Genomic DNA, 25,967 nt, shown 5'->3' with positions numbered 1-25,967 from the left:
GCATCATCGGACTGAGCTTGTTGTCATTGCATGCAATCTCAACGCTGTGCGTTACAGGGAAGACATCCTCCTCCCTCATGTGGTGAGGGCTAGTGCCATTCCCCCCAGAAATGTCCGGGAACTTGCAGGTGCCTTGGTGGAAGAGTGGGGTAACATCTCACAACATGAACTGGCAAATCTGGTGCAGTCCATGAGGAGGAGATGCACTGCAGTACTTAATGCAGCTGGTGGCCACACCAGATACTGACTGTTACTTTTGATTTTGACCCCCCCTTTGTTCAGGGACACATTATTCCATTTCTGTTAGTCACATGTCTGTAGAACTTGTTCAGTTTATTTCTCAGTTGTTGAATCTTATTATGTTCWTACAAATATTTACACGTTAAGTTTGCTGAAAATAAACGCAGTTGACAGTGAGAGGACGTTTCTTTTTTTGCTGAGTTTAGCAATACGCCATATGGCACTATCTATAGTGTATGGCAAGATCAGTATTAAGAGGTCGTAGCGCAGAAGGTTAGGTGCCATATCTACAAGGGGCCAACAAAGACCCAGCTGACGAAAGCTTTTAAAAATGACTAGAAGGCTAGGCATTTTCAGTTATAATATGGTTGCAGAAAGATTGCAAAATTATATTTGTCATTTTAAAAACTCATGCAATGGTTAACCGTTTGGTCTGAAATTATTAACCTTTGGTTAAGGAGGTTTGAAAATGAAAAATACATTGGGATGAGGTGTGGAAGGGATTAGGTGTTTGTAAAATAAAACATTTTATTGGGATTGTTATTGAATGTACAGATTATACACTGTCAATACCCAACTGTACAGTTGTATTTATGATTATTTTAGTCACCAATTACACACAGATATACGAAGTTTATACAATTAAAAATACAGCAGTTTGTTAGCGTATATTTCTCATCAGTTCATTTGGTCTCAAAATATCTCAAGTTATCCTAATAGCAGGTCTATGTTTACCTCCTGGAAAGTCTTGTGATGTTGCAAAACCAGATTGATGCGCAAAACACATCATCATGAGGCTTATTAATTCTCTTGCTTAATTTTGGACATCAGGAGACTAAAAGCAATATATCTTTAACTTGAAAATGTACATGCTCAATTTTGTGGGACTGTAGGCTATCAAAAGTGAAGAATAATTGAAAAAATTATTAAGTAAAATGACACTTTATGACGGCTTTTAATTTACAGAGAACAATCTAACATTATGGCACTGTATCTTCGCATATTGGTTACTGCCAACAGACAACCAACCCACAACAACAACGGTTGATAACCATCAGATCTGAAACTTTGACCACAGGCATGTTTGTACTCGTTCCATATTGTTACCACAATCATAGCACTGAGACACAGCCCACGTAGCATGGTTTAGCACCGTAGCACGGTTAGCTCTGGGGTGACATTTCCCCTAGGTACAGTTTTAGGATCAGCTTCCCCTCCCCCAATCCTAACCTTAACCATTAGTGGGGTGGGTTGCAGCGTCTAGGGGCAACTTCACCCTACTCGGTTCAGCCCACTGAAGTATACTTAGCGTTGCAAAGCTACCGGTAATTTACCAAAGTAAATAGGTAATCTATGTCAATCTATGGTAATTTTGGCAATGTATACTTAAATAACTTTTAAAAACTGTATTAATATATAGTATTCATTTCTTATATGTGTCCATATTGTCCCTGAGTTTCTAGTGGATAGACCATACAGTTTAAGAGAAAATAGCCTAATTAATGAAAACAAATTCTAATCAACAATGGCATTATTTTCTATTAACTCTGCAACTCTTCCAACTATTGACTTGCCAAACTGCCACCAGTTTACAATAAAGATACAGTATACTGACATAGTAAACTATATAAAAAAAACACCTCCAAAACAAAGTGGTTTGGTAAAAATAATGCCCCTCTCCCCACAGCTGTGATTACAACCTCTGAGGGTTTAAAGCTTGAGGTAGTCACCTCATAAGTACTTGGCAGTATGGCTAGACGGTACACTGTCTTTCTCTCAGCACATATCAAAGCTGCAGGCTAAAGTTAAATCTAGACTTGGTTTTCTCTATCGTAATCGCTCCACTTTCACCCCAGCTGCCAAACTAACCCTGATTCAGATGACCATCCTAGATTACGGAGACATAATTTATAGATCGGCAGGTAAAGGTGCTCTCGAGCGGCTACATGTTCTTTACCTGTCGGCCATCAGATTTGCCACCAATGCTACTTATAGGACACATCACTGCACTTTACTCCTCTGTAAACTGGACATCTCTGTATACTCGTCACAAGACCCACTGGTTGATTCTTATTTATAAAAACCTTTTAGGCCTCACTCCCCCCTATCTGAGATACTTACTGCAGCCCTCATCCTCTACATACAACACCCGTTCTGCCAGTCACATTCTGTTAAAGATCCCCAAAGCACACACATCCCTGGGTCGCTCCTCTTTTCAGTTCACTGCAGCTAGCAACTGGAACGAGCTGCAACAAACACTCAAACTGGACAGTTTTATCTCAATCTTTTCATTCAAAGACTCAATCATGGACAATTGTGTCTGCTTCGCGTAATGTATTGTTGTCTCTACCTTCTTGCCCTTTGTGCTGTTGTCTGTGCCCAATAATGTTTGTACCATGTTGTGCTGCAGCCATGTTGTGTTGCTACTATGTTGTTGTCATGTTGTGGTGCTACCATGTTGTTGTCATGTTGTGGTGCTACCATGTTGTTGTCATGTTGTGGTGCTACCATGCTTGGTTGTCATGTGTTGCTGCCATGCTATGTTGTTGTCTTAGGTCTCTCTTTATGTAGTGTTGTGGTGTCTCTCTTGTTGTGACGTGTGTTTTGTCCTATATTTTTGTATTTTTAATCCCAGCCCCCGTCCCCGCAGGAGGCCTTTTACCTTTTGGTAGGCCGTCATTGTAAATAAGAATGTGTTCTTAACTGACTTGCCTAGTTAAATAAAGGTTAAATAAAAAAAGTATAATCTGAAGTAGCCAATACAGCCACTAGATGTCACCTGATAAAAAATAAAAAATCGAACTTTAAAATGACTAAAATTTTGGTAGTTTTCTGGGAAACTTACAAAGTAAGTATACCCTCCCTTTGCAACCCTACATATACTACTATAACCCTGAGTGACTAGTGCTCGAGGGGTGAGAGAGAGGCCCATCTGACAGCTGGTTAAACTGAGGAAAATGTCCTTTTGCTTCGTAAAAAGAGGAACGCAAGACTGAATACGTAATGAGGTCCTCCGGGGAAAATGTGAGCCTATTTTTACACACAATGTTATAACTGTAACTCATTACAGAGACCCAGCACATGCACAGCCTACTCTAGGCAGACAAATATGCGCTTCTCTTTGATCAATACAGCTAATTAAAAGGCAATCACTACCGAAATTCAAATTGAATGGCCGTGGAGCCCAGTCCAGGTAGGGATGGAACGAGATGTATAGATTTTCATAAGGCAGGGAAGGTTAGTGCAGAATGGATGGAGGGATTGAGGGGATTCTTTAAACCAGTCTATCAGTTAATCTGACCACGCTTTAATGGGTAGATCATCTGTGAGAGAGAGTGAGAGAGAGTGGTATTGTACTTTACAATGATGATGATGTTGTGGGACATGTGTGTACAGCACGTCAATGTGGGAAATCAATAAACAAAAATATACTGTTGACAAATTAATGATAATATTACATCAGAGTTTAAATGTCCCTTGGTCCTACAGTATCTGACATCTTAAGAGTTGGAATGTCTTAATGGTCACATGACTGGCTTGCTTTTGGCCACTATTTCAGGTTTGCCTTGAAGCTTATAAAAGGTACTGCACTGTCTCACACTGGTTGGCAGCGTGTTCCGTAATCCAGACCCTTTGATTCAAAAAGCAGTCTGGACAAATTCGGTGGACCTGAACTGAGTTGAGCATTCCCCTCTGGTTGAAGCTCTTGTCGCCTTGGTACTGTCCTTGCAGTATGTAAGAAACTGCTTCAGAGGTGGTGGGGCAAAGCCATGAGTGATCTTAAACAGCAGAGGTGTCAACAAGGCATACGAAGCTGTCCGAGCTCAGTATTGTATTTCTTAATGATATTGCAGTGTTGATAGTCGTTTGTTTTTTTGTCCGGCACTTTCAYTTTGTTTACAGAGCTTTTGAAGTGGTTTCATTGCTGTGATACCAGCTTGTGAGTGTGGTCAGGTTGTGACACTGTACGTTGTTGCTCTTCGATGACGTCATACGAAAGGTCAAAACGGTTTCCTATGCCTTTTTTGTATGTTATCAGTGACGTGGTTGTTAGGTCTTTTGAATATCGAGACATAATATTCGGAGAAAACGTGAAGGGATGGTGTCAACTACTGGGGCCAGTGATGACATTGCAGCCTCTCCTGTGTTACTAAAAGACTGAGGAGAACTGACAAGTATTAAACCTACTAACATGATCTCACACAATCCCATGACCAGGTAGGTTACGTCCCAAATGTTTTGGGACGTAACCTACCTGGTCATGGGATTGTGTCCAAATGGACAGGTAGGGGTTCCGTAACCACAGGCAGAACAACTGTTCTGCCTGTGGTTACGGAACCCCTACCTGTCCCAGACCTGCTGTTTTCAACTCTTAATGATCGGCTATGAAAAGCCAACTGAGATTTATTCCTGATTATTATTTGACCATGCTTGTCATTTATGAACATTTTGAAAATCTTGGCTCTCTCTAATTTTCTCCTTCTCTCTTTCTTTCTCTCGGAGGACCTGAGCCCTAGGACCATACGTCGGGACTACCGGCCGTGGGTGACTTCCTTGCGTCCCCAGTCCGCCTGGCCTTGCTGCTATTCCAGTTTCAACTGTTCTGCCTGCGGTTATGGAACCCCTACCTGTCCCAGACCTGCTGTTTTCAACTCTTAATGATCGGCTATGAAAAGCCAACTGAGATTTATTCCTGATTATTATTTGACCATGCTTGTCATTTATGGAAATTTGAAAATCTGGCTCTCTCTAATTTTCTCCTTCTCTCTTTCTTTCTCTCGGAGGACCTGGGCCCTAGGACCATGCGTCGGGACTGCCGCCCGTGGTGACTCCTTGCTGTCCCCAGTCCGCCTGGCCTTGCTGCTATTCCAGTTTCAGCTGTTCTGCCTGCGGTTATGGAACCGCCACCTGTCCCAGACCTGTTGTTTTTCAACTCTTGATGATCGGCTATGAAAGCCAACTGAAAATTATTCATGATTATTATTTGACCATGCTTGTCACTTATGAACATTTTTGAACATCTTGGCATAGTTCTGTTATAATCTCCACCCGGCACAGCCAGAAGAGGACTGGCCACCCCTCATAGCCTGGTTCCTCTCTAGGTTTCTTCCTAGGTTTTGGCCTTTCTAGGGAGTTTTTCCTAGCCACCGTGCTTCTACACCTGCATTACTAGCTGTTTGGGGTTTTAGGCTGGGTGTCTGTACAGCACTTCGAGATATTAGCTGATGTACGAAGGGCTATATAAAATAAAATTGATTGAAATGGCATCCTATTCTCTAAATAGTGAACTACTTTTGACCAGAGCCTCTTTGTCTCTGAAAGTGGCCACGGGAGACATCTATAAAGATGCCTAATCTCAAGGGATTTGTCCTGCTCACACATTTCTGAACAAAGCAAACAAATGTGCCAGTCCTGTATGACGTGTTCGGGCTCTTCACTCAAATGCACTACATTATGCAGAGGTTTAAGGATGTTCCATGGCTGGCTGTAGGGTTGCCTGATGAGCTGTGTGCTGCTCACGTATAGGGTAACGCTGTGTTGCCCTCAGTGCACGGAGGGTCCTTCCCCGGCGTTTGCTGCACTCAGAAAGGCTCAGCTCGTGGAAACGGGATGAGACGAGAATGTGAGGTGGCATGGCCGAGGGCTGATTCTGAGCTCTGTGCGGAATTGTTAGGAATCTCCTCGCGGTTGTGTGCACTGACCCCTTTTCCGTGGCTTTATATACCAACTCATCACTACGCTAGCCCTATTTCCCGTTCTCCAAGAAGTGAAGGGCGGGAGGGAGAGCGGAGTTAGGGAAAAAAGGGAAGCACCTGCCCTTTCCCCATACGTTTTGAGAGTTCTACTTTCATTCCATTTAATAGATGTTGAATCCAATTCTTCCTGTACATAACAGCCTTCTACTGACTGTTTAATTATTCATATTTGACCCTTGCATGCCAATAAATCTCCCAATTTAATCTCCCAAGCGACAACCAATTAATTTGCCTAAAACCTGTCCCTCTATGCTGCCATTGCTCAGCAGTTGAAGCATGTTTGTTGGAATATGTGCGTGCGTGTGTCCAAAATATGTCCAGGAGCCATTTTCTTACAAACAGCATTACAGTGAAATGGGAAATTTCAAAGATACTCTACATGCGTCAATTTGGGGATTATTTAAGCTTGTAGAGACAAGGAATTTAGCTCTATAGTGAGAATGACTCTGGTCTCTCTCTCCCTCCCCCATCTCTGGTGCAGAGGGAGCATGGATCACTGACGCTGAGATTCGCTGTACCTTGTTAAGAGCAAATGCTCTTAGTCATGCCTCTGTGACAGGCAGCAAAAATAATAATTCAGTGACTGACATACTAGGCATCCTGCAGTCTTCCACTATAGCAAATCATACGCTTCAATTTGTCAGGATTTGTTCTGAATAAAAAAAAGAAACATGAGAAATTTGAAAGAAGTGGTGTAAAACCGTCACCGAAACATGCTGATATTGGACTCCCTCAACAAATGTGGATCCCTATGCATTCTACTTTACTACATTACAAGAAGCAATGGGAAGCTAAAGCGATTCCTTGTTGCTTGACGTAAGGCTGAAATACTGTTCTAGGTACAAACACATCACATCTTGAGCAAGTCGTCCCATCTAGGCACAAAGCCAGTCCCCATTACACTGCAAAGGCAGTAGTGGATAGTGGAATGAGGAGGGGGGAAAAGTTCAGACTTCTTTCTGGAGGCATGATTCACTTTCTATAGAATCTGAATCAGCTGACAGAGCGGCCAAAGCTCTCGGGCTTGAACTGACGTGTTCTGAGCCCAGTTTTTCGGGAAAGAGGAAAGCGAACGGGAAAAAGCAAAGGTTAAGCAGAGAGTAGAGCAACACATAAGAGATGAACCTGCATCACCGTGTCTCGGAAAGGAGTAGCCATGACCTTTCCACTAAGATTAACAAGGAGCGACAGTAAGAGGATGCACAAACGGTGTTAAGCACTATGCACTAGCTATGCATATGCTGAAGATCTGGCTTCATTAGGTCCCGGGTAACATTAATACAGACTATTGTTTTTGATGCTGGGCTAAAACTCAAAAATACCTCTAATGCTAAGGTTTCTTGGCTTTCGCATCCGACGAACTGTCCAACATCCCATACAAATATTTACGTGAGCGGTATACATCATTTAAACAAAACACTCCGTTTCGGAAAATTTCATCTAGTTATCCCAAACATAGAAAACAACACTATAACACAACCAGAGCCCCACGCATCAACATCAACTCTACTTTAACGACAAAACAAGGCACTCAACAGCCGTCAGCTGCTTACCTTGCATCCGAACATCAACGACAAGGTGTTGTTGGTGCATGCAACTTTGCAATGACAGAGCATGGGCTTGCAGTCAGGGCTTTTGACAATGGGCGACATTCCTTCAGAGGTGCGACGCGGCCAGTGTAGCTCCAGCTCCAAGGCAGTGGAGATAAGAGATGAGGAGAGGAGAGGAGAGGAGGAAAGTGCACGCGCAGCTTGAGAGAGCAGCTTTACTCCTGGCTAAGCGGGAGTCTATACCCTGCACGCTCTCTCCCTCTCCCCCCCGCTCTCTCTCACTTTCCCTCACACATTGTCTCTCCCGCTCACCCTCATATATATATATATACAGTTCTCTCTCTCTCTCCCTGCCTCTCCCTCTCACAAAGCCATGGCATGCCCATCACTTCCCTCATTCAGCCTCATATACAATATACTCTCTCTCTCTCTGTCCCAGCCAGAGCCATGGCGTGCCCATCACTTATTTCTCGCTCACCTTCCTATACAGTATACACTCTCCTCTAGATCTCTCACACACACAGAGCCATGGCGTGCCCATTGCTTCTCTATCACAGTCTTTTATATTATCCCTTTCCTCGCCACTCTCGCTCTGTGTAAAGCTGCCACTCCTTCTTTCTCTCTTATCCACACCCGCACCCTTGCGCCACAATCTGTTTTGAAAACTCCTACACTTTTGGAATAAACTTGGTTTCCTATCAGCTTTCCTGTCAATCATTGTTTGATTGTTTTTTTTAGCAGGGCTAGTTGGGTAACTAGCGCAATTGTACAATATACTAATATGAATTGCATCCCATTTGCTATAAGCTGCTGTGCCAGCTTATGACAAGCGATGCTATTAAGCATTACAACACTTTCTTTAGACATTGGTTTAGCTATGATGTGTGTGAGACTCAATGTGAACTAGCAAAATGACATACAGTTCACATCACTCTTCTGATAGTGGTGGAAAGGTACTGTGTCAGGCCACCGCAGGTAAACAGTAACCAAGTTAACTATGGTCTGAATCGGAGTAGGAGCTGATGAAAATAAGATTTTAAAAAATAAAAATGAAATAGTAAAAAAAGAATACAAACATTTTGGGTTAATGGGTTTGTATATTGATGACAGGTACGCAAACTGTGCATTTTCTGTGCTCTGGAAAGATTCGATTTTGACACAAATCAGGTGCTACTTAAATGGATCTTGATGCCATTCTCAAAACAAAGACGACAATAACAAACACTTTTTAATTTTTGATCACCCTAGGCAGTTTCAAGGACACCCACATCAATCTCACAATCATGAAAACAGTTTTGTGTTTCGTCAGGAGACGTTAGTGCTATGATTTATCCTGCCATCTCTCATCACTACAGTATTTAAACGTGTGACAGTAATGGGGGAGCTGAACACAACCCATGCCCTGCCTGGCGGGATGCCCATGTGAGCGTGGAGGGCCAGGATTAGGGGAATTTAAGAGAGTGCTGGATCTTCTGAGGTCAAGGTGAGAATTGCGAGTTGACACTCCAGGAAAATCCCTTTGGAAATAAACAAGGAACCTCCTGCTTCCTAACCCAGACCACATATGATGTCAAATGGAGGTTTATAATAATAATAATAATAAACTGTATACGCCACTTAGCAGACGGTGCGACAGTCATGCATGCATACATACATTTCCATTTGGGTGGCCCCAGCAGGAATCGAAACCACTATCCTGATATTGCAAGTGCCATGCTACCCACTAAAGCCTGTCCCATTCTTTCCAGTTGAAGCATTTTGCGCATATATTATCACAACATTGTGTGATGTTTTTGTTCGTTTTGGCGTTCGGCAAAGGCTTTTTCCAGCTGTTCGTGGACACCTTTTTTCTTGAGGCAAGTTGAAGTTCGGTAGCCGAAGTCTACGCGCCTTCGTCAGTGATTTGTCAACAGTAGGGGTGGGAACTATGGACGGGATTCTTCATTTGAAGTGCTTGCTGTCATTCAACGAGAGAGACGAGAGAGCACAGCAGCAGCTAGGCCCTACTGGCTGCAGCGCACTACTAGTTTTCATGCACAGTTTTTCACTTGAGAACTACAGCACCAAACATCTTAGCTGATGTAAAATTGCGCGACTAAGACCTCCTTGGCAAAAACTTCTAAATTAATTTCAAATTTCTTGATTTATCTCATTTTAATTATGACTATTTTGATCAAGTTTTATGGTTATGTTGTTGCTACGTTGGCTCAAGAGGGACAAACAGTAATATTGCCGCTTATATTTAGCAAAGATATACACAGGATCCAACCTAAAGGAGTGTGTGTGTGGTCCTTAAAACCTTTTCCCTCTCAAGCTCTAAACATGTAAACATGTGGCCCTCACTTCTGTGAGTGTTACCAACAATGACCCATAGGGGGTGCAACAAGACTGAGTTTTTGTTTGTGCTGGGGCACAAGGTTGGTGCTGGATAAAAGTGTGGGCCAAGCAACTCATCAGACCTGATACTTACGTAATTACAGCATCCCTGAATAACCAGTCTGCCATTATAATTAGGTTTGAGGTTTATTTATTTATTTGCACCAAAGAAAATAAGTGAAACACAAAACAGTACAGATAAATAAAATCTGTTAAAGCATATTCATTATAATTGTACATGATATACTCAGTATACAAACATTGTGCTTAAAATACATGGGTAATAGTGTGGTAATATAAAACAAAACCACTTAATTGAATGCTTTCTGGCAGGTAACTTTACCCTGTTGAGTGCTTCCTACTGAAATAACTGGTAAACTAGTGAATATGTAATGAGAAACTACTGATAAAAACTTGGCATAAAAGATTCCAAGTGGGGCTGAGACAGACTATTCATTCACTCAGCGAAATCTAGACTTTCCACTCACAGCCTTTTGATACCGTATACAGGTTGAAAATGGCAGATTTTGTCATTGATAAGCCCCTAAATTGAAACGCAGTGGCTGTACAATAACATGTAATGCAATGGTTACTCAGGTTGTCCGCTTCAATGCGTTGCTTATGACTGACAGACATGATAAACTTGAGCACCGAGGCCCCCATTCCTCCCGCAAATTGAGCTACTTTTGCACATTTGTTGTTGTCTGATTGACTGAAAGGCTGTAAATCGAAAGGGTCGATGTGTTCTGAAAGATGAGACGTTGAAGGTTATAATAAAATAGCGCTTTGATGTCATATAAGCAAACCACAAAACACATGAGTCCAAATGTGCACTTCCCATTTCCATACTTGACAACTCATGTAATTTACAGTATCAATGTTTATGATGGCTACGTTACAATGGCGACATGCGTTATACTCTGGGTTGTCCTGAACACAATGAGCCTGTCGTATTGTGAAGAACCATGCTCATAAGGTTCTAAATGGAACTGTTAAGGTGCTATAAAGAACACTTTCTGAAGGTTATACAAAGAACAATTAAACAAAGGTTCTACTGTGGCCTATTTTGTTGCCTTACAACCTGAAATTAAAATAATTTTTTGGGGGGGGTTGTATCATTTGATTTACACAACATGCCTACCACTTTGAAGATGCAACATATTTTTATTGTGAAACAAACAACTAAGACAAAAAAAAGAAAAACTTGAGCGTACATAACTATTCACACCCCTGAGGTCAAAACTTTGTAGAGCCACAATTTGCAGCAATTACAGCTGCAAGTCTCTTGGGGTATGTATGTCTCTATAAGCTTGGCACATCTAGCCACTGGGATTGTTGCCCATTCTTCAAGGCAAAACTGCTCCAGCTCCTTCAAGTTGGATGGGTTTCCCGCTGGTGTACAGCAAACTTTAACTCATACCACAGATTCTCAATTGGATTGAGGTCTGGGCTTTGACTAGGCCATTCCAAGACATTTAAATGTTTCCCCTTAAACCACTCGAGTGTTGCTTTAGCAGTATGCTTAGGGTCATTGTCCTACTGGAAGGTGAACTTCCGTCCCAGTCTCGAATCTCTGGAAGACTGAAACAGGTTTCCCTCAAGAATTTCCCTGCATTTAGCGCCATCCATCATTCCTACAATTCTGACCAGTTTCCCAGTCCCTGCCGATGAAAAACATCCCCACAGCATGATGCTGCCACCACCATGCTTCACTGTGGGGATAGTTTTCTCGGGGTGATGAGAGGTGTTGGGTTTGCGCCAGACATAGAGTTTCCTTGATGGCCAAAAAGCTCAATTTTAGTCTCATCTGACCAGAGTACCTTCTTCCATATGTTTGGGGAGTCTCCCACATGCCTTTTGGCGAACACCAAACGTGTTTGCTTATATTTTTCTGGCAACTCTTCCGTAAAGCACAGCTCTGTGGAGTGTACGGCTTAAAGTGATCCTATGGACAGATACTCGAATCTCCGCTGTGGACCTTTGCAGCTCCTTCAGGGTTATCTTTGGTCTCTTTGTTTCCTCTCTGATTAATGCCCTCCTTGCCTGGTCCGTGAGATTTGGTGGGCGGCCCTCTCGTGGCAGGTTTGTGGTGCCATATTCTTTCCAGTTTTTAAAAATGGATTTAATGGAGCTCCGGGGATGTTCAAAGTTTCTGATATTTTTTCTCCACAACTTTGTCCCTGACCTGTTTGGAGACCTTTTTGGTCCAAATGGTGCCACTTGCCTGGTGGTGCCCCTTGCTTAGTGGTGTTGCAGACTCTGGGGCCTGTCATGTGACAGATCATGTGACACTTAGATTGCACACAGGTGAACTTTATTTAGCTAATTATGTGACTTCTGAAGGTAATTGGTTGCACCAGATCTTATTTAGGGGCTTCAAAGTAAAGGGGTGAATACAGATGCACGCACCACTTTTTCATATATTTTTGGGGAGAATCTTTTGAAATAAGTTATTTTTTTCCTTTCACTTCACCAATTTGGACTATTTTGTGTATGTCCATTACATGAAGTCCAAATAAAAATCCATTTAAATTACAGGTTGAAATGCAACAAAATAGGAAAAACGCCAAGGGGGATGAATACTTTTGCAAGGCACTGTAGCACCAAAAAGGGTTCCGCTATGGTTTCTACAAATTATGTTTCTACAAATTACCAACAGATTTTTTGCTTATTCTGGTTAGTGATATATTGTTTAAATGTAATAGGTGCTGTTATTGTGTAAATGCAGAAGTAGAATCAGGTATGCTAGATCTGGAACAGTTGGCAGTCCCTGAGAAGAGAATTGAGAACCACTGATTAAGTCAACAGTTCTCAATTGACACAAGGACTTACATGAGTCTTTCTCAAGACACCGTTACTGGCTATGTAGTCATAATTAACATGTAATTACATACACAACAAACTAGATCAACTGGAATGACACTCACTCATGGTTGCACAAAAAGAGCTGTGTGCAAACCACACCCCAAACTATTTTAATTATCACTAAAAGATTAAAGAACCCTTTTCTGAACTGCAAAGACCCATTGAAGGGCTCAAAGGGTCATTATGGATCCAAATAAAACCATCTCGCTTACCAAAGAACCCTTGAGGAACCCTCTCTTCGAAGTGTGTAGGGTCCTAGGTTAACCTTTTCCAAGGAAGACTTGCTGTCAAGGTGAAATTCCTGGCTGGCATTATTACATTATTAATAATAATTTTGTTTTTTGGTAGATAACTCAGAATAGTTTCCTATTTATTCGAACCTACACCTTTGCTAATTCTAATTCTTCCATTCTACACTATGTTTCACTGTGTCCACACTTTTCTCTACACATACAGTGAGGGAAAAAACTATTTGATCCCCTGCTGATTTTTCACGTTTGCCCACTGACAAAGAAATAATCAGTCTATAATTGTAATGTGACAGGGGCAATTGTAACAGTAACAGGGGTGAAATGCAACCCCTAAAAAAGAACCCAAATAAATTTACTTCAAAAACATTAATGTTAATGAATTATCATAGACACGTAATGATTTTGCATATGCAAGTCTTGCTATGCACGCAACCAATATTTACAGTAACACCCATTTGTCCATGGCCATTTGGTTCCTCTCAAAACTGTTTACAACTTCTTTGGTACTTTTAATAGGACCCCAAGGCTATTTAAAATGAGTATTTGTATAATTCATAAGATCTTAAAGTTAAAATCAGTTGTTTTCATCATTTGGCTGCTTGGCTCAGGGTCATTTTAACACTGCGTTACAATTGCCTCCAACCCAGCAGCCATGACAAAACCTCACGTGCCAAGCAAGAGACAACAATAGTGACACATGTCAATCATGTCAGTGTTTAGCCAATATATAATGATAAAAAGTATGCTAGTTTGAATTATTGAGCATTAATGCTCAGGACAATATAAGAAAAATGCAGCAGGTGGAAAAAAAACGATTTTAACCCCTAAAAAACAAACATTTGCTAATATTTTGCTGAAACTTTTCAAGCAAGGAGAGAACCTAAATGGGCATCTACTGTGTGAGCTTCATCACTCTAGCTTGTTTCTGTTCGGGGAATTTCAAGCTGTTACAATTGCCCCCTGTAACAATTGCTCCCAGTCTGCCCTACCTGCAACAAAAAAGCCGTCATTCATAATTTAGCATAACTTTCACAAGAACATGACAGGAGAGTACTTTCTCCTGCTGTCTTCGGTCTTAGCAGGTGCAGATGCAGTGCAGCATATCAAAAAGAGAGAGCCAGGCAGCTCAGCTTTTTTTTTTTACCTTCTCTGATTTTCTTTCAGCACCTGCCAAGCTACAGTAACCAGTGATGTAAAGCAGACTGCTTTATCCTTAAGTCATGCGTGCATACATTTTTCCTATGGGTGGCCTCAGCGGAAAACAATCCCACTATCCTGGCGTTGCAAGCAGAACAGACGTAAAAGAGTTTTCAAACCCACACTAACATAAATGTAAAATCAAAGAACATATAAAAGTTCTAAAAAACGAACCGGATGTTCCAAAAGCATCTGTGTCCGAGCTAAGGCGGTAGCCTTACAGAATTCCTAAGAACCTGCCGGCAGGCCCCACAGGAGCCATCCGTTCCTCGCTGCAGGACATAAAGACGACGGCAAAGTGGAAATTAATTTAGAGTTTGATTGCATTTACAGCAGAATTAARTACAGCAGAATAGAGGTGATTAAGCTTGTAGCTGAGTGGCAGCACTGAGGTCCCACATCAAAGACGAACACGAAAAGTACTCGTTACATTTGGAATGATTAGCAGGACAGAAAATGGTCCAATTCTCACACTTATCAAGAGAACATCCCTGGTCATCCCTACTGCCTCTGATCTGGCGGACTCACTAAACACAAATGCTTTGTTTGTAAATGATATCTGAGTGTTGGATTGTGACCCTGGCTATCCGTAAATAAAACAAAAACGTTAAAAAGTTACTTTTACTTTTGATGCTTAAGTATATTTAAAACCAAATACTTTTAGACTTTTACTCAAGTAGTATTTTACTGGGTGACTTTCATTTTCTATTAAGGTATCTTTACTTTTAGTATGAGAATTGAGTACTTTTCCCCCCCACTGGTAAAAATGGTCTTAAAAAATGAAACTAGTAGATGCTACACATAACACGCGTACAGAAGAAACAACCACTGGACATTTGATTGAGGGGAATGATGTATTTGTAACTGTTATACATTATTCCGATAATYGAACTAAAAACAAAAAGGAACTAAAAACACAACCATGACAAACTGTGGCATCGTAATTCACAACAAGAAAATATTGTTCTGTTTTGTTATACAAAACAGCAGTAATGCTATATAATGCTGGTGATATAATAAGCAATCCCAGTGCTTTCTGGGTAAAGCCATGCCTACTAGGTAACCAAGACAACCTACAGTAATTGTAAGTCAATGAACCATAGAAAGAAGGGCAAATATTTGGGTCCAAAAATGGTTTGTCAATATTACTCTTCACACCAGCCCTAACTATTCCAAATAGAACCACACTTTTCACATAAATGAATGATGCAACAGTAAGTAGTATCCCTAACTCAATGATTCTCAACCACTTATGAATTCCATTCATGTTCCAATGAGGGTCTTGACTTGTTCACATGCATAATACAATCTTTGTTGTATTGTGTTTTTAAAGCTGGGAATTTAGAATACAGAAGTCATATGTTTTGAATATCTTCAAGATATTTGCAATACAATGTAATCAATTAGCTTGAGCAAAACGTCACATTCTACCCAAGTATGTTTTCTAACCGACTAACAGAATATGAAATGCACACAATCCCTTGCCCCTCAGGCATAGTCCATATTGTATTCATGGCGTCACACATGCACACTAATTATATTGTAAAAACAAACACCATATTGTTGTGTTACCCATAATAGGGTACACATGCAGGTGTACTGCAACAACAATTATTTCAGGCATATTATGTGCATAACAAATGAAGGCATTGACTTCCACACATTTCACTGTACATGAACTCGAGTTCTTGGCCTGCTCTGTGTCTTGTATGTGAGTTATGTGTGCAGACGAGGCTTAACCAAAGATGAGATGAGTGCAGTGGGAAGGTAGGCCCCTAAACGGCAGGTAATCCAAGAAAGAAAACAAGTAAGCGGCCAAAACAATACATCAGCTCAGCCTATAGTTAACATCAGGATGCACAACTTGTTGTTTCTTCTGTTAATAATTGTAGGCTGATCTGCTCCTATATGTATTGTTTTGTATACATTTTCTGTAAATTGTTCAAAAGTTTATTGCATCACCTACTTGTTTTCATTCTTGTAGAAAAGGCTTCACAGAGCTCTCATGGCAGGAAGTGACAAAGCCAGTGAGGTTTGCTGTGATCTCTGGTCACTGCTGTGATTACTTGTCCTCTACTGATGTTGTCTTTGTGATTTACCATCTCTTAAATCATACGCTCAGCAGTGTCAGAGGCCATTCAGCTCTCAAAAGAACGAAAGTGCTCAGTGTACATTTTCCTCTTAAGAGAAATTCTCTTTCACCAGCAACATCTACATCAATGCATGTTCCTGCTGAGATATCAATAAATTAATTAGAACGACTAGCCATCCTAGATGGACTGTTATTGAGGTTAAATCTAAGACTTGGTTGTGGTCACAGTGTGTATAGAAAAGCCTGATATGCGTAGTCATTCACACCATCTCGTCACATTTTCCATGAATACAACCCAGTAAGCATAATTACGTTGAAAATACATCTTTTAGACATCTTTTCCAGACGTTGAACTCATGTGCATTTTAGGTGCTGAATGAAAGGTTAGAAGACGTCTTTCCCTTATATCGAAAAAAAAGTATTTTTGGGATGTCGAAAATACATATTTCAGACATTAAAAAAGGTATTATATGGACGTTGAAAATACGTAACTTACAGATGTTGAAAATATGTATTTTTCAAAAGACGTCGCCATCAGTAAATTCTTAGTGGGAATTGGAGGGCTATACTCTTTCACAACAGTACTTCCCTCAAATTTAAAGGCATGATCAGGGGGATTCTAGGCTAGTAGAATGAGATTCCACCATTGCTTAGGCTACCAGTCATGATGTTTCACGATCATGGACGCCATCCCATTTTTGACACCAATGTTGCAAACAACATACCCGGGTCATGGCGTGAAAGGAAAACCCCTTACTGGACCAATAATATATGTTTATATTTGGGCCAAATCAAGGCCAGTCTGGACCAAATCTGAACCAATTATAAAATGTACTTTTGGGGTCAAATCAAGGCCAATCCGGACCAAAGCTGAACCAAATATAGACGTCTATGATTGGTTCAGATTTGGTCCGGACGTTGAAATCAAGGCTGGTCCGGACCGCACCAAAAAAAAGATCTATAAAAGACAGAGAGCACCAAAAAAAAGACATCCAAAAGACGTCGCCGGACGGTAAACGCTTAGTGGGAACATAGCAGTATCACATCAAGGCATGCTTGACAAAGATGAACGCAATGCTTCCCCTCCAAATAACTTCCTGTCTGTTGACAATTCAGGAAAGGGAGCTTAGTTAGCTTGCACTTACAAAGCATTCAACCTCTTACATGTCACGGCTTCCTCACGACCCAACCGGGGGTTGCCAAACTACGTTAGCGGTGAAGGAGGACTTTGCCGTTGTAATCTAGTAAGGGCGTTGAATGTCATCACTAACTAAACAGAAGTCAAGAAAAACAACGTTTAAATCTGCCTAGACTGACACAGTTGCCTATTCACATTATGGAGGAGCCAGTAGTGGTAGTCATTTGAATTATGTTGTTTTTGTCAGTAACCAGGAAGTCACCCTGTGTATGATGATGTCATATTGCTGAGTTTACCTTTAAATGGATTGTTCAATCAAAAACTATATTTTAGTATMTTGTTCATTAGTCCACAGGTAATTTTTTTTTAAATGTCCGTGTCAGCAATCAAGTTTTCTAGATAGAGCACAACGTGTGATGATGATGCATTTTGAGGGATGGTTGAGTGAACTCCTGCACCCTCCTATCGCATAGATTCTGAATTGCATTCGGGTAGCTTCTGGGCTCATGAGGATAGCGGTTGAGGCTAGAGAGAGAGCAGGGTGGGTCAGTCACTGGGTGAGTGCCAGGCCTCCCATCTGTTAACGGCCCATGTTTACTTATCTCCCTTAGCCCATGAAAAAGGAACTACCTCTCCACCTCCCACCCCTCTCTCCCTGCCTCCATCCCGTTACCCCGCACCAGGCCCAAACATGAGAGGGCTTCCCCAAACAATGGCTGCATTCTGGACGAGAGAAAGGGAGCYATACAGGGGGAGGAGAAAGAAGGAGCAAAACAGAGAGACATGAATAAGCTAAGGCCACTTGGATGGGCTCGAAGAAGAGGGAGCAGGGCCGAAAAAAAGTCAACACTCTCTCTCTCAAGCCACCTTCTTTCTCCGGGAATGTGTTTCTTTCTCTCAGTTTATGTCCCAAATATGATGTCACGGTTTTACTGTTAATAAAGAAACAGTTTTATAAACTTCCACTGTCCTCCAAGAGTTGCTGAAATGCCTCTTCACCAAATATAATTTCCKCTCTCTTTTTCTCACTCTTCAAAACACAAAGCAAACTTATTTAATCTTGCCACACGCCACTTTATTGCAAGACTCTATCGCTCTCTCAAACATGCAAGTCACTATGGGTGGAAGGACTGTATAGAGCAGTGGTCCATCTCTCCAAGCCAAAACAAACATGAACGCTTCTGCTGGTGTGGGGGGGGGGAGTAGGGGGTGCAATCTGACCACACATGAGGCTCTCACAGTCTAACTGCAGAATTAGATGTTTGTCCACGTTCTCTTTAGAAGTTGCTCCAAACACCAAATTCCTAAGTGTTTTTGTTGCTCCTGCTGCCTTTTTTTTATTTATTTTTTATTTTGTATTTATTTAACTAGGGAAGTCAGATAACTTTTTAGGGATAGAGGGCAGCATTTTCACTTTGGATGAATAGCGTGCCCAGAGTGAACTGCCTCCTACTCTGTCCCAGATGCTAATATATGCATATTATTATTACTATTGGATAGAAAACACTCTGAAGTTTCTAAAACTGTTTGAATGATGTCTGTGAGTATAACATAACTCATATGGCAGGCAAAAACCTGAGAAAAAAATCCAAACAGGAAGTGGGAATTCTGAGGCTGGTCGATTTTCAACTCATCGCCTATTGAAATCCTAGTGGGATATGGATCTGTTTGCACTTCCTACGGCTTCCACTAGATGTCAACAGTCTGTAGAACCTTGAATGAAGCTTCTACTGTGATGTTGAGCCGGATGGGAGCTGTTTGAGTCAGTGGTCTGGCAGAGAGCCAGGTCCTGGTCACGCGCATTCCACATGATATCGACTTGCGCTCCATTACTTCTATAGACACAAAGGAAATCTCCGGATGGAACGTTATTGAATATTTATGATAACAACATCCTAAAGATTGATTCTATACTTAGTTTGACAAGTTTATTCGACCTGTAATATAACTTTTTGAAGTTTTCGTCCCACGTTCCCCTGGACCTGCACGAGCGTTTGGATATGTGTACTAAACGTGCTAACAAAAGTAGCTACTTGGACATAAATAATGGACATTATCGAACAAAACAACAATTTATTGTGGAACTAGGATTCCTGGGAGTGAATTCTGATGAAGATCATAAAAGGTAAGGGAATATTTATGATGTAATTATGTATTTCTGTTGACTCCAACATGGCGGAGAAATGTTGTTTCTATCTGAGCGCCGTCTCAGATTATTGCATGGTTTGCTTTTTCCGTAAAGTTCTTTTGAAATCTGACACAGCGGTTGCATTAAGAACAAGTGTATCTTTAATTCTATGTAAAACATGTATCTTTCATCAAAGTTTATGATGAGTATTTCTGTTATTTGATGTGGCTCTCTGCAATTTCTCCGGATATTTTGGAGGCATTTCTGAACATGGCGCCAATGTAAACTGAGATTTGTGGATATAAATATGCACATTATCGAACAAAACATACATGTATTGTGTAACATGATGTCCTATGAGTGTCATCTGATGAAGATCATCAAAGGTTAGTGATTAATTTTATCTCTATTTCTACTTTTTGTGACTCCTATCTTTGGCTGGGAAAATGGCTGTGTTTTTTGGACTTGGTGGTGATCTAACATAATCATATGTTGTGTTTTCGCTGTAAAGCATTTTTTTTTTAATCGGACACGATGGGTAGATTAACAAGATGTTTATCTTTCATTTGCTGTATTGGACTTGTTAATGTGTGACAGTTACATATTTAAAAAAAATATTTTTGAATTTCCCGCGCTGCCTTTTCAGCGGAATGTTGTGGAGGGGTTCCGCTAGCGGAACGTGTGTCCTAGAAAGGTTAAAAACAAATTCTTATTTACAATGACAGCCTACCCTGGCCAAACTCTAACGACGCTGGGCGCCGCCCTATGGGACTCCCAATCACGCCCGTTTGTGATACAGCCTGGAATCGAACCACGGTGTGTAATGACGCCTCTAGCACTGAGATGCAGTGCCTTAGACCACCGTGCCACTCGGGAGCTGTATCGTTCCATTTAGCCAAACGTCAAATTTCYAAGTGAAGGGTTAAGTTTAGCACACATTCCGGATAGTATGGGTTAAGGTTTGGGATAAGGTTAAAACCAGTGTCCACGACTGGGAACAAACACTCAACGTTCTGATCCATTCATACTTGATGCTAATAGCACTCACTGCTGCCCCAAGTGGCCTGTTTTGAAGGCATTGCCTGACATCCTCAGGACATGGATAATTTCGATGTCAATCTTGAACAATCTCCCTGGACCTCAAGCCCCCGCTCCGACATGTCAGCCTCAAATACACATTCCCCTTCCCTTTAAACATTTTGTTGTTTGTTCGCATGTATGTGTGTGGAGGGGGAGGAAGATAGATATAGAGGGAGGGAGAGAGGAGGTAAGCCAGAGACACTTTGCTGCAGTTGTTTTCTAGAGAGTTCAGTCTGCATGTCTCCTCAGTTTTAAGCCTGCTGGTTGAGAAGGCAGCAAATACACACCCGACACACACACACTACTAAAACCGTAGTAAGACAGGCTCATTATTTTATCACTTTAACACTGCCAGCTCCCTAACTTAGCACTGAAGTGTAAATACCTCCTCGTAATTTATTGAGTGTTTTCTTACCTCCAAGCTTTTTTTCTTCTTCTCCTGCATGCCCGTGTATGGAGTGCGTATGCTCGCTGTCTGAGTTTCAGGAGCACTGGAAGGATTCACTCACTCACTCTGATACTGCACGACTGGAAGGAGCTCTTCTGAAGCTACTGCTACTTCCCACTCTGGCAGCTTTTTTTAGACCCCCCCTTTGGGGGGGGCCCCTTTTTGGCCTTTTGGGCCCCCCCCTTTTTCAAATTTTTTTGTGGGGTCCTCCCCCCCCCTGTAGTGTGGTGTGTGTGTGTGTGGTGTGTGTGTGTGTGTGTGTGTGGTGTGTGTGTGTGGTGTGTGTGTGTGTGTGTGTGTGTGTGTGTGTGTGTGTGTGTTGTGTGTGTGTGTGTGTGTGTGTGTGTTGTGTGTGTGTGTGTGTGTGTGGTGTCGCCGCGCTGGTGCCCAGCAATGCTGCCGGGATGTGGGACAGCTAAGAATTGCTTCCCCATCGCTGCACCTACCACTCTGCGGCAAAGAGTCCCCCCTCCCCACACACCCAGTACAGGGAGGGAGCCTAGCCAAGAAGGAACTAAGAGGCAACAGGGGCCATGTTGTAGCCCAGGCACATTTAGCTGCTGCACCACATGCCGGTAAGGGAGCAAAAAGAGGAGCACATGCAGAGATGGGGAAATGTATTGTTTGATAACAGAAAGGAATGTGGCGCATGAGGAAGTAAGGATGACCTGCGTTGGAACACATTCCATGTTCCTCAGATTTGATGTGAAGGAGATGTACATGCATGTCGGTTGTTGTTTTTTTCCCAGAGAATCACATACTTTGAGGAGAGCTGTACAAGCATGGTCAACCAACCAATGGAGCTTCTGATTGGGTTGATCAGATTGATATCTCACCCAGGGTAGGGCTGTGGCGGTCGCAKCATTTTGTCAGCTGGTGATTGTCAAGCAAATAACTGTCGGTCTCACTGGAATTGACCGTTAATTAACATAAACACATTTAGCATCTCCTGGCTTCCACACCATTTTAAAAAGTCTAATATATCCATGTAATATATCCTACACTTTCACAATAAATCCACTGTTTATTTTAGACAGGTCAAAAGKAGCATGATATGAAGAAAATGTAGTCTACCTCAGAAGAAAATAATAGCYTATTCTGAGTTGTCCTTATGTTAGGTCCTGGTGTGGCTATGCCACATGGCTGTGGGCTACACTAGTTCATTTAGCAGACAAGATTTGCTTAGAATTCCGTGGCATTATTTAATATAATTTTATAGTAGAATATAATTGTACAAAGCTGAATAAAATATAAATATTTTCTTCAAACAATTTGAGGGAGTGTGTACATGTGGCTATTCTGTGTTAATTTAGAGTTATTAATGTAACTTTAGTTGTTCTACAAACGTTGGGCTATATGTTCAGATTTTTAATACATTGTAAGGCTGCATGATGAGACTGATGATGATTTGAAAAAAGGCATGAGCTTTTTGCGCAGGCTGTACACACTCCAATAGTCTCTCATAACACAATTTGACAAGCAGTTGATAATGCCTCAAATTTCACGGTGGCATAGCCTTTGTGGCCGTAATGCACTCTAAAAAAATCCATGCCTTTTGCGGCCCGGAGTGCTGCATTGTGCCCTTTTCCCAGAGTGCTGCGCAATCCAAAGCATCTCTCACTCACACCACTCTCCGTCACGAGATCAGGTCTTTCTCACAGGCTACAAGTTAAGACAGACACATCGGGGACGCAACTGCGCGCGTCCTTATCCAATTCCGAGGTGCATATTGAAGATATTGGATGAACTGTCCACATTTACATTTCGTCAGCCAACAAGATGAATAGGCCTAATGAACAGCAAAAGCACTAGCCAATGTCAATATACTATCCCCCATAGTACAAACGTTGACCTATTCTATTCTGTGCCAGAAATATATATTACAAACAGTCTGGGACATTAATATAACCACTAAAATAAAATAAAAAACGTTTTTATGCAATGTGAATGATGCAACAGATCAGAACATTTACCTTAAAATGTTGATAAACTATTAGGCTATTTCTTCACATTATAAGTACAACGATACACACATTGTAGTAGACTAGGCTATAAGTGCGAATGTCCCATTAGCGGAAAACATTATTATCAAAAGTGACCGCAAATGCAATTATGCATGTAATGCTTTTATTATAAAGGTGCATTTTTATGGTGAAAATTATCTTCCCTAAACTTGAAACTCACACCCTGCTTATATATGCCAGTAAGGCTCTACACCCCTTGTAAAGCGCATTAAATGTGCTTTGTCATTATGAGATACTGTGTGTAGATTGATGAAAAAAAAAAACTATTTTATAAATTTTACAATAAGTCTGTAACCTAACAAAATGAGGAAAAAGTCAAGGGGTCTGAATACTTTTTCTATTTTCCAATATATATATATATATATATATTTTTATAATTAACCTCTCCACCACCCCCCCCTCTTCGGAGGACAAATATCTTGAAAAAATGTTTACAGCTTTTCTGCTACATATACATTTTACATATACATACATGGTACTTTTATATAAAGCAGTCACATAACAATAATACATTACTAAACATAAACTCTTAATCCCACCTCTGAGCCACTCTCAGCTCATCCCACCTATCACCATAGACCATCCTCGTTTTGTTTCTATGTGCCATATATATTTCAACTGTGCTGTGATGTTTTACATAACTTTTTTACCTTCCTAATCATATATAAACTCAGCAAAAAAAGAAAAGTCCTCTTACTGTCAACTGCATTTATTTTCAGCAAACGTAACATCTGTAAATATTTGTATGAACATAACAAGATTCAACAACTGAGAAATAAACTGAACAAGTTCCACAGACATGTGACTAACAGAAAAGGAATAATGTGTCCCTGAACAAAGGGGGGGTCAAAATCAAAAGTAACAGTCAGTATCTGGTGTGGCCACCAGCTGCATTAAGTACTGCAGTGCATCTCCTCCTCATGGACTGCACCAGATTTGCTAGTTCTTCCTGTGAGATGTTACCCACACTTCCACCAAGGCACCTGCAAGTTCCCAGACATTTCTGGGGGGAATGGCCCTAGCCCTCACCCTCCGATCCAATAGGTCCCAGATGTGCTCAATGGGATTGAGATCCGGGCTCTTCGCTGGCCATGGCAGAACACTGACATTCCTGACTTGCAGGAAATCACACAGAACAAGCAGTATGGCTGGTGGTATTATCATGCTGGAGGGTCATGTCAGGATGAGCCTGCAGGATGGGTACCACATGAGGGAGGAGGATGTCTTCCCTGTAACACACAGCATTGAGATTGCCTGCAATGACAACAAGCTCAGTCCGATGATGCTGTGACACACCGCCTCAGACCATGACGGACCCTCCACCTCCAAATCGATCCCGCTCCAGAGTACAGGCCTCGGTGTAATGCTCATTCCTTCAACGATAAACGCGAATTCGACCATCACCCCTGGTGAGACAAAACCGCAACTCGTCAGTGAAGAGCACTTTTTACCAGTCCTGTCTGGTCCAGCAAAGGTGGGTTTGTGCCCATAGGCAACGTTGTTGCCAGTGATGTCTGGTGAGGACCTGCCTTACAACAGGCCTACAAGCCCTCAGTCCACCCTCTCTCAGCCTATTGTGGACAGTCTGAGCACTGATGGAGGGATTGTGTGTTCCTGGTGTAACTCGGGCAGTTGTTGCCATCCTGTACCTGTCCCGCAGGTGTGATGTTCGGATGTACCGGTCCTGTGCAGGTGTTGTTACACATGGTCTGCCACTGCGAGGTGTCCGTCCTGTCTCCCTGTAGCGCTGTCTTAGGCGTCTCACGGTACGGACATTGCAATTTATTGCCATGGCCACATCTGCAGTCCTCATGCCTCCTTGCAGCATGCCTAAGGCACGCTCACACAGATGAGCAGGGACCCTGGGCATCTTTCTTTCTGTGTTTTTCAGAGTCAGTAGAAAGGCCTCTTTAGTGTCCTAAGTTTTCATAACCGTGACCTTAATTGCCTACTGTCTGTAAGCTGTTAGTGTCTTACTGACCYTTCCACAGGTTCATGTTCATTAATTGTTTATGGTTCATTGAACAAGCATGGGAAACAGTGTTTAAATCCTTTACAATGAAGATCTGTGAAGTTATTTGGATTTTTACGAATTATCTTTGAAAGACAGGGTCCTGAAAAAGGGACGTTTCTTCTTTGCTGAGTTTAGTATCCACAGATTGTGAGCTAAAGATGAAATCCTTTCCTACGAGTATTATTATATTATTTATTGACTGACTATGGCTTTCCAAATCGCCCAACACTGCTATTTGTAAGGTTAATTTTCAGTGCATGTTTTTTAACCATTTCTGAACCTGTGACCAGAAACAAGCTACATACTGTAGGTGCAATACCAGAAAAAAATGGTCTATTGATTTGGTCTCTTCTCAGCAACATCATTCTGTTGGTGGCAAGAATTGTATATAATAATTTAAATTGGAAAAACTAAGTGTTGAATCAACCACGTATGCATTTTATAACCACGTTTTATAACCACGTATGCATTTTCGATTCCAAATTTCAGGTAGGCAAAGGCAGCCTTTCGTTTCATGGTCCGATAGCAGGGGTTCACTTAATCTCAGCTGTCAGGACCCTTCGGCGTGTAGTTTGCTCAGGAATCCATCTGTCGCCTACTCTTTATGTACTAGGGAAAGCAACCAACATGCATATTAGGAGTATCTCTCCTCTCTCAGTAGCACAAGTTCACTTAAGGCTATGGTGTTGGATTTACATGAACCTTTGCTAGAGGCAGTCTGTTTGATGGCTTTTATGGGTTCTTAAGTCTGAGATGCACTAATATTCCATCCCTTAAATCTTGCGTGACTATCAAATTATATTGTTTT

At 41.6% G+C, this 25,967-nt stretch overlaps 1 protein-coding gene across 10 annotated transcripts in view; it reads right to left on the bottom strand.

Annotated features, from left to right (window-relative positions):
* Positions 1 to 25,967, bottom strand: part of LOC111980729 (disks large homolog 2) — a 243,653-nt gene that overhangs the window by 186,449 nt on the left and 31,237 nt on the right. For 9 of the 10 annotated variants that reach the window (XM_070449290.1, XM_024011648.2, XM_024011655.2 and 6 more), the window contains exon 1: positions 21,089 to 21,246. The exons of the other annotated variant lie outside the window; for it this stretch is intronic. In XM_070449290.1, the coding sequence (XP_070305391.1) occupies positions 21,089 to 21,118 (30 nt within the window). In that variant the 5' untranslated portion in view covers positions 21,119 to 21,246. Of the gene's footprint in view, positions 1 to 21,088; positions 21,247 to 25,967 lie in introns of those variants that run through there. 10 annotated transcript variants of the gene reach the window in all.

This window comes from Salvelinus sp. IW2-2015, linkage group LG20 (assembly GCF_002910315.2).
Source record: "Salvelinus sp. IW2-2015 linkage group LG20, ASM291031v2, whole genome shotgun sequence".
Taxonomy (NCBI): Eukaryota; Metazoa; Chordata; class Actinopteri; order Salmoniformes; family Salmonidae; genus Salvelinus; species Salvelinus sp. IW2-2015.
This window is presented reverse-complemented; position numbering and strand designations above follow the sequence as displayed.